At 38.2% G+C, this 10,580-nt stretch overlaps 1 protein-coding gene across 1 annotated transcript; it reads left to right on the plus strand.

Annotated features, from left to right (window-relative positions):
* Positions 1-1,653: 1,653 nt before the first annotated feature.
* Positions 1,654-6,668, plus strand: LOC117488631 (calcium-activated potassium channel subunit beta-3). The gene is given in 5 exon segments (XM_034137640.1): positions 1,654-1,765; positions 2,950-3,156; positions 4,465-4,672; positions 6,302-6,505; positions 6,507-6,668. Coding segments are annotated over 5 exon segments (867 nt in total). The 5' UTR covers positions 1,654-1,679.
* The last annotated feature ends 3,912 nt before the right edge of the window (positions 6,669-10,580 follow it).

A 10,580-nucleotide genomic window follows, 5' to 3' on the forward strand; every position in this document is an offset into this window, starting at 1 on the left:
AATTCTGTTTGAGGCCCGTTGGAGGAGCAGCGCCACGCTGTCAGCCTCACGGTCAGGGCAATGTCTCCAGTTACCAGGTGGGGTAAAGTGCACTGAGCTTCATCAATATTTAATCGTGTTTTCTCCGGTTTCATCAAAAGCACTTGATGCTAGCACTTGATGCTAGCACTGCTGCGAAGAAGAAGTGAAGAAGTGTGCCAGACTTATCTGCCCTCCTGTAGGTTCAAACTGTGAAGAACTTTGTACAAAAGAGACTCGGTTATTCACAAACACCATACATCACACACAGTAATAAAAAGATATGGGTGAAATGAAATCAGATAAACTATGTAAAGCCGTACCCTCAAATGTGCAGTAAAAGGTTATGGGAAATATTCCCCAAAAACAAAACGCTGTATTGTATTAAATAGTGAATACATTAGGTATGACAGCGCTGTCTGTTTTATTGAACGGGTGGCTCGATTTTCAAGCTGCTGTGCTTCTCCTAGCCCTGGGCTTGTTATAATAAACAGAACTGTCACCACGTTAATACCTCCATGTGTTTTTCCAGAAACCCATGAATAATACAGGGTGTTTGAGTGTTTGAATAACGCAAATACACTCGCTCAGCATCTTGCACTCGTGTCACACGGTGCGGGGACAATCTGAGAGGTTTCTGCTCAAACAGGCCTGCAGGAGAGGAAATGTGGCAGAACACACATGTTCGGATCAGTATCTCTTACTGTAAAGGTATATTGTCATGTAAAAATGTCCGAAAATTCAGCTTTTATTCAAATTATAGAGATTTCCTGCTTTACCCAGTTTTCTTATCATATTAATGTCAAAATCTTTGACAATTGGACTGAAGAAAAATACATTTAAAGACAACTTAACGCCTGAAACACCTTCATTGGACTCCTTTGTTTACTTCAGTAACATAGTGACATCACTAGGTAACAGTCTTGCTCCTATTGGCAGTGCTCTGACACATTGTATGATAGTTTAAGGGGCGGGACATCTCCCTCCATATGTTGTGTACAGTATAATACTTTTATTTTAATTATTCACTTGTACTCTTTCTAAACATCTTTAGAATACATTTAAAAAATGCTACTGTACAGGAAAACAACTTTTTGGAAATAGGTTGAGTCAAAAAGACAATATTACAGTATTACTATTTTTCAACCAAATAATATGACTTTGTTTAGAGTCTGGGGGGTTGGGATATGTAGTGCTGTATTCTTCTAGTCATAAAAAAGTACTTTCAGTCATTTTCAAATAGATGCTGCTATTTCCCAACTGTCAGCCTCAGAGGGATGGCCCACAATGGGGGGATTTAAAAGTAATCAAATTGAATGATGTAACATGTGATCAAGAAGGGATTCATTCATCTTTTCCATGACAAACTGCTACAGCTGAGCACCACAGGCCCACTGAGAGGCCATTAGCATCCTACCTGCCTTACCTGTGCTCGTCTCTATAGAAACACACAGGAGGGTGGAAGGTGTTGTCGCAGTCACCTTTGAGCCTTGGTAAACAACAGGAAGTCCCCCAGTGAACAAACGGCAATCTGGTCAGTCATCTGGCACACTACAGTGAAAGATCAGCTGTTGACAGGACATTAGACTTTGAGATAGTGAGCAGCTTGTTAGGTGGACATACTTTGGGCTGGGAGGTGTCTGAGACAGAAAGGAGTGGGAATGTTCTTGAACATAGCGTCTCCCCGGAGGTCGTTCACCATCCCCATCAACATCAACCTGCAGGGTGCTCGGAGGCGGCAGACACGGTAGGAGAGCAAGGACTGAAAAACACTGGGTGGCCTTCATAAGTTTTAACAATACTTCACATTCGGATTTAGAACTCTTGGACACATATTGGCATGTATGATTAAACAAACGTTGTCTGAGAAGTCAGATCAGAAAAGTTTGGATTGACAAAAATTGATTCATATTTCATTAAAGGGACATCCTGCAGATAAAGCTAATTAAAGAGACGGTTAGCCCAATATGAAAAGTTCCGATTTGTCCTCTTACCCGTACTGATTGTTATCAACCCTAGTCTTAGTGTGAGTTGCTGTTAGTTGGAGATGTTGACCGTAAAGTTGCTAAAGGCACAAAAAAAAAGCATTTGCAAAACTGAAAAGCAATGCCTTTTCTAATATTGGCCCTGTTACTCAAGATAATCCACAGACTTGTTGAAAGCAGTTAAATAAAGAAACTTTTATTTCTATTGTATAACCACACAAAAGGAACTGGTAAATACTCATGAAATAGAGACTTGTGGCAGAGTGGGATTTTAACATCAATAGCGCCCTTGTCTAAGCTTTAACGTTAGCTAGCTCAAGAAAGCCTCATGTCTACAGTAGATTCACACCTCCTTCAACAAGGGGATACCTTTTCATGTTGGGAAAATGGTAAACATTCTACCTGCTAAAGAACAGTGGGTTAGCATAGTTATTGTGAGCATGTTATCATGCTAATGTTAGCATTTAGCCCAAAGCACCACTGTGCATAAGTTTAGCCGCAAAGAGCTGCTCTCTCAAAAACATGGCAGTAAAATACTAAATTGGCAGAGTCCTCCTTTAAAGTTCCTTCTCATTGAAACATTGCCAACGGAACTCTATATATTAATTTCTCTTTTTTTTAAAAGCTAAATGAAAAAAGAGAAAATCCTGATGCAATATATCTGAAAAAATGCAAATGTGCCTTGTTTCCAAAACGATTTGAATCGAAGATGTTCAGCCCTGAAGGGGAATCATGTAGTTTGAATAGAAAATTCATCAAATAAACCAAATCTTATGTTGCACATTACATTTGTTGACGCCTTGAATCAAAATTCTAATTTGTATCACTCTTGGATAAAATCGTTACTACCCTGGTGTCTGTGCACAAGATTTGTGTGTGTATATGTGTGTGTAATGTATGTGTGTGTATGTGTGTGTGTGTGTGTGTGTGTATGTGGGAGAAACAGAGAGCTCCTCCACACAGCAGCAGCGCAGGAGCAGGAGTGGAGCAGAGGGCTGGATGTGTGGGGGCGGCCGCAGCGAGCTCGGACCCAGGCGCCGGTGTCGAGTGTTGGGGAGGACCGAGCCATCCTGCTGAGCTTCGCCATGATGGCCTTCTCCGTGCTCATGTTCTTTGTGGTCTTCATCACTATGGTCCAACCTTATGTGAACAGGTAGTTTGTGATGATGACTTTTGACAATGGCAGAATATCATGTGCTTTTTAACAATACAATTAGGGCTGAAACTAATCATTTTTCTTTGATTGAACTGGTGATTATCATTTTTCTTCAATGGGAGACTGTTTAGTTAAATGTCTGACCAAAATCTAAAATCTATTATCAGAGTTTGTATGCAAACTACATGTTTTGGGAGCCCATTTCTACCAAGAAAAACAAAAGCTCAACCAAAGACCTTTACCCACCAGGGCGTTGTTTTTTTAGCATCAATGATAAATATACACGTGACAGGTCTGAGCCTCTCATACAACCTCTCTGCCTCTGCTTCTGCAACGCTGCTGCTTTCTACCGAACCACCACCCCATCATCCACCTGTAGGCTCTGGGGGATAGCTATTTAATCATTAATCCTCAACAGTTATGTAAAAAATATTTGCGTGGAGGCTAAACTCAAACTATTTGCTGCTGTTGATAAACATTGCAAATGTAACTTGTCTGACTGAAATGTATTTTTTGGCACTCGTTTTTGCTATAAACACTTGCATGGACCAACAATGTTTTAAGGCGAAAGTTTCACACGAGAAAATAAAGGCATCAACCAATGATGGTGTGTACAGATTTATATGATCTTGTAGACTCCATAGTTAGAACCAAAACAGCAAACCTTATTTTCCTCCAACCTGGACCAAGTTGATTTATACCAGATCCATTCATTCTGTTTTTACTCACAAAAAAATCACAAGTGCTCAAAGAACCAATGCTAGCTTTTCCAATGTTTGCATGTTAGCATGCCACTTTTAAAGATTAGTACAAAAGAAAATGATTTTTTTTGCAGCTTTTTGGTCATAAGCTAAAATACTCTAAGGAATCAAATGCACGTGCGTAAAACTTGTAATGGCAAACTACCATGTGCATGTCACGATGTTGACCTATGAAAGTGGAAGAAAGGCTAATGGATCACCAACGTCCAGATTTGTCCTCTGTGTACGCTAAAAATCAATAGTTGAGTTGATATTTAGACCAAAGTGATAGTCCGACCAACTGACAGACCAGCATTGCCATGTGTAGCATGTTTAAATCAAATGTTAAGTTTGACGTGTCAAAAATAAGACAATATACATTTTTAAGATAGTAAGTATTTTATAATTGTGTGTGTTGAGTATTATAATGCATAGCGTTTAATCTATTTTTTGGAAGAAATGGGCTTCCATACAATTAGCTAAAACAAGCACACAAAAACATACCTCACATCAGAGATCTAAGAAAGGAAACAAAAGAAGACACTGCCTTTCTGGTGTGAATCTGTCTATACTGGAGCTGTTCCTCTTTGTTTTCAAGTAACTGGGAGGAGGGGGTCCGCTGTGTGCTGCTGCAGGCTGACATCCTGGAGGAGTGGGTGGACTGCAGAGGTGTGAGCACCGTGCCGTGCCTCAGGGTGACGGTGAACCTCAGCGACTCCAATCAGAGGGCTCTCCTCCACTTTGACGAGGAGCCTCTCCTCCTCGCTCCTGAGGTAGAGTTGTATGTCAGTCAACTCCAGGTTTAAAGTCCCACCCTTCAGCTGAATGCACTGTGGGTTTGGATCTGAATTATATGGTGGCCGACAGAGGCAAACACGTAACAACGACCCAAAACACTTACATTTAAGAGAAATACGCTACAGTTTCAAAAACTATGCAAATAAAAAAAGCACCAAAAAACATGCGCATCGTTTGCTAAAAGCGTTTCATAAACTAAACGCTGTAAACACAAAACGCAGCAAATCAAAAATAGCTGCAAGAAGCTCAAAAAACTATGGAAACGGGGACAATAAAAAGTGATGCACACAGCTGGGACTAGAAGCGCTTGTTGACTTTTGGGGATTAAAAAGTTGGCCTGTCACTCTCGCAGAGTTAGTCTGTTTTATAATTGTAAGTATTTTGTCAGTATATTAGCTTTGTTAGCTAGCTAGCTTACAGCAGATCTGCAATAATATCTTAAGGAATCATGTGATCACATAATAATCCAATCAAATGTACATTTTAGGTGAAAAAGTTTCTTCTTTTTTATGTGTTTTAGAACATTTGTGTTTTTTTTATTTGCATCGTTCTTAAAAGTGCAGCACATTGTCCCCAAACGGAAATCTTTTTGGCCGTTGTAACGTTTGCACCTGCCACAGTATAAAACAAATACAGAACATATTGAAATGCCACTATTAGATAAAGGATAGGAAGAAGTTGTATATACACAGGTGATGAAGCTAAATTACTTACATACAGTATACATACAGTATACTTAAAGGTAGGGTAGGTAAGTTTGAGAAACCGGCTCGAGATCGCTAGAATTTGAAAATACACAACTGGAGAAAATCTGCCACTTCCTTACAGAGCCCCTCCTCCAACACACACGAACGCGCACATGACCAATGAGGGCACGAGATAAATTTGTGCACAGATGGAAGGCTGACAGGCAGGTAGGCCATCCAGTTATTTAGCCGGCCCGGCTAAAATGATTGGTCGTGCTTTTTACAGTACTACGGCTTCCACAGATGACATTTATGTATGGATTTCTTGTCAAAGCACTTAAGATATTCATTGCTCTCGGGATGTTAAGAGCATTCCATGGAATATAACAAAAAGTGTATCTCGAGCCGGTTTCTCAAACTTACCTACCCTACCTTTAACATAAAAAATAAAATAAGAAAAACGCGTTAGCACCTGTCAGCCACCGTAGTAGACTCCTACCAGACTGTAGGATAGTGGATTTGAGCATTAAGACTTAATGTGCTACATCTTACAGTAGGACTACTCTGTGAAGTATATCTTTATGGCAGGCATCCGAGCAAGGACATTAGTAAGCTTCTGAGAAAGAAGTGAAAGTAAAAAGCTGAACTAACTGACAGGATGGACAAGTGGAAACGTTCTGCACCCTTGTGAGTAAAACAGCAGATATTATAAGGAGACACTCTCATGCAGCACTTCTGCTCCATTCAGAGGAATTATAGGAAAGACAATTCTGTACCAGTTCTGCACATGAAAAATAGAGAAAAAATACTAAATCATAAAAGAACCTTGCAGCTCGTCTCCCTGATTGCAATCAGCCGACTGTATCAAGCAGCCCCCTTGATAAAGAATTACACTTGAATCATCTTTTTCTTTCTCAGTGTTTTTACGTTCCCAAATGTCAGACGGACAGAGCAGAGCTGGAGGATGAAGTCCTGAAGGTGAAGAGCAGCTTGGACTCTCAGATGGGGGTCACCTCGTCGTGCATCGCTGACCCCTCAGGGCACCCCAGGGACGTCATCCTAAACAGGAAGTACACCCTGAGGATCGCTCTGTTTACCCTGTTGTGGCCCGGCCTGATGCTGGGGGGGGGGGGCTCTGCTGGTGGGGCTGGTGAAGCTGACGCAGTGCTTAGCCCACCTCTCCTCAGGGAGCAGTGAGGCTGCAGAGGGCCGGCGTACATCCAGACACTCTCAGGGGAAACTGTACCGAGTGCTGCGCAGGTCCAGCTCCCAGACGCCTCCCTAACATCAGGGTCTGTAGATAGATCAAACATATTTATGTAAACGTGAGAGGTTTAAGTTTAAAAAAATATAATAAAAAAGATTTCTATAAACATACAATATATATACACGAGTGATTCTATAATTTAGGGTGCATTTCACATCAACAAAACAGTACAAAGAAAGTGTTCTTTCTCAATAGAACAATCAGTGGTTCAAGTTAGTATATTCCTCAGTGTAACATATCCACTAGTTGCAAAGCTTAAACATTTTTTTATTTTATTTTATTTTAAGGGAAAGGATGTTTTCACAACTATGTTACGGACAAACTTGATGTCATTACAATCATTTGATTAAGTCCTGCACTTCAAGTAAAATCACATTTGAAAGGCTCTTGAGTCTATTCTACCATATATCCAAAGATTTTTTAAAGTTTAAAAAATAATTGTATTAAAGTTTTGTTTTTTCATGTGATATGTTCAGCACTGTCATTAAGTTTAGGGATATTTTGTATTATAAAACTACCATACAGGTCATTTTGATAGTTTTAAGAGATGTCATGTAAAACTCCAACCTGTGTAGATATACATTATACTATAAAGGATATCAGAAGCACTATTTTAGATATTTTAAATTTGAAAAAATGAGGTGCAACATAGTTGACAATGAAAGTCAAACATTTGACGCAAATAACATAGTTGACTGGACACATTATTAACCATCAGCACTATGTTAATTTCAAGGCAGAAGTGCAAAATTCCATTGATAATGATGTGTAATGACGTCTACATGTCCTACAAATTGTCAACTAGGTTACCTGTCAACTAAGTTACTACAGTTATTACAGTACTGGGTAACTCAGTTGACAGGTAACTTAGTTGACAATTTCCCTATTTTGACCCATCATTTCAATGGTAGGCCTTGCCTGGATGACCACATGTCATTTTCTTGAACAGGTTAACATCACATTTGAACATATAATTGAATTAAAATCATTAAACAATTGTAAACCATAACAATGTACGTAACATTGTTGATTGTCAATGAGTATATTAATTGACCATGTGCTATTATACATAAAATATTGTAAAAAATTAGAGGACAATCACCACAGTGTGTTCAAAATGTCTGCCAAAGAGGAACATGGCATCATGTGATGCTGGTGACATGGTATTGGGACAAACCATTTTTGAGTTAAAGGGGGGAGTTCTCTTAGTAACATAGTTGACAGAACTTTTGCGGACATTCATATATTAAGATATTTAAATTATTTAAAGGAGGAAATCAATTAAAAATATGTTATTATTCTTTAGTATTTAGACTTTTAAAATAAATGAATACTTTTTTTTATTTACTTTAATGGTTTTTATTCATTATTTTGAAACCAAGACACCCTCAACTGAAAAACGGACAGAGCAAAAATTGACAATTTAAGAACATCATGACACATTTCAAGCTAAATAAAGCATAGGATACACATAATGTTTGTGTGATATTATAACATGCTTTCCAATAATAGGCAAAATATGATATTTTTGAAGAAAATAATTAGAATAATTATAATTATCATCAATGGACATCAATGGACATGGAATGTACCCTAAATTGTAGAATCACTCACACACACATTAAAGGTTAAAGTGGGAATGTGAAAATGAAATATATTAAAATAAAAACAAGAAGTTAAAGTAAAATGTGCACATTGTACTGGAATAAATGTATATAAACATAATTAAAACAATGTTTTATAGAAACAAAAAAGTTAAAGAATGTCTGATATAAATATTAAAAAAAAAGAGCACACATATTTATTCAAAGGTGAGAAAATAAAGTAAGAATGTACCATTAAAATATGACAAAAAAATATATATATATATTTAAAGATCAGAAGTTAAAGTCAAATATGTATATAAACACTAAAGGTTCAAGTCAGAATGTCCAATAGAAATAGAAAAGATAGAAAAAAAACATGACGAGTTAAAGTAAGAATCTCCGATAAAATAATTAACAAATTTAGAATTAAAATATTTATAAAGATAACAAGCTAATGTAAAAATGTGCACAATGTACAACAATATATGTTATATAAGAATCCTTCATTTGTGCAACATGCAAAACCAAAGGTCAATATAGCAACATGATGTGAACCAGGGCTCACGAGAGTCTAACATCAAAGAAAGGCTTCTTTCTAGCCTTATTCTCTTGAGCCGTGCAGAAAAATCGTACATTTAAAGAATTAATCACCGCTCCCAAATTAATTTAGAGAACTCCAGAGGCTGCTGAGCTCACTGAGGAGTGACCAGCGAATAACTGGTACAGTCACACACACATTTCAACAAGAAAAACAATGTAATGCTGACAGGAATTTAAAAAGGAGCCGATATTGGCTAAATCACTCAAGGCATGCTTCACTATTTTGAAGCACATACTGTATGATGTTAATACTGGAGCGTAGTAATGTTTATGGGCCCAGTTTTTCTGAATTTACATGATTGCTGTTTAAGAATTCTGACAAAGGTTTTCATTGAATAAAATCCAGAGCTAGATTTCTTTTTTTATCTTAGGTTTGAGACATCGGGAGATGTCTATAAATAATGTTATACCTTGGACCTTGCGCAGGCACTCCAGGGCTTTGCAGTTGTTCCGAAATAAGGCAAGGCAAGTTTATTTATACAGCTCCTTTCATCTAAATGCATCTAAAATTACATTCAGGTTGGTAACATGGCAACTCCGGCAATTGCACTCATGTCATTCTTCTCAGTGTTAAATTAAGTAAACAGCAAGACATGTTTTGGCGCGTTTCCACTACAGCGCGGAGCACGGTTTAAGAGGGCTGTGACGTCAGCGGCCCGTCTTTGGTTGCGTTTCCACTTGGCCTAGTACCGGCCGGCGGGTCCTAATTCACAGTTTTTCTGGCCTCATAAAATCGCGGGTCTAGGGCCTTTGCTTCCATGAAATTGAGAGCTTGTCTTTGGTTTTTGAGGCATCTCGTTATTTGGAAAAACAAGAGAAGATTTATTTTCCCTTAGAAACAGTTTCTAAAACCTTTGGGATGATAATACATTCAGAAAAACATGGCAAATATTGATTTCCAAAGTGAATGAATGAGTTTGTAGCATCTTGACTGTGCTTAACCAGGTGTGAAACTCCCATTGGCTGATTCAATGCACAAGGAAACACATTTAGAAAGGATGCTGTCAGTATTTAATGACATTTCATATTTGTTAAAGAGGATATATCATATTATGCTAGCCAATAGAAGTGTGAGTGTTACATAGTGGTGTCATTATGTTACAGAAGTAAACAAAGGAGTCCAATGGAGGCGTTTCATGCAGGGAGGGGGGGGGGGCAGGGTGTGGGAGAGAAACTCCCTCTGGAGGGAACACAGGGATTGTAGCCTTTGCAGACCATTTACATACACTAAAACCTATGGAACACACTACAGGAGAGGGAACCCCCAAAAGCAGATTAGGACTCTTTAAATGTTACTTATAGCATTCAGCCCCATTTTGTATTTAAAAAACAACAAAGTGTGTACCAGTCCATCTCATCAAGTCTTTGTCGCCTGTGGGAAGATGGATGTAAGAATTGTTTACAACTTGAAGCCTTATCCCACATGAATGTCAATCTTTATCCACACAATGCAAAAGAAGTGCCTTATAAATGACTCACAGTTGTCTACATGTATAAAAAGCAACAGAATAATAAAATGTGTTTCAATAGGGAGAAATGTTTTTATTCAATAGTACAATAAATGAATGCATGTTTCTTATCAGACATATGCGGATGAGTAAAACGAATAATTGAAAAGGTTTAATGATATATATACAGATGGATATATAACTAACACATGACTGGATCTTTTTTTAAACATGCAGGGTAGGGTCTTCCTCTGTATTGTGCTTACAGACCTCCACTTGATGTGAGGAGCGTACTC

The sequence above is a fragment of the Trematomus bernacchii genome, unplaced genomic scaffold (genome assembly GCF_902827165.1).
Source record: "Trematomus bernacchii unplaced genomic scaffold, fTreBer1.1, whole genome shotgun sequence".
In the NCBI taxonomy this organism is placed as follows: domain Eukaryota; kingdom Metazoa; phylum Chordata; class Actinopteri; order Perciformes; family Nototheniidae; genus Trematomus; species Trematomus bernacchii.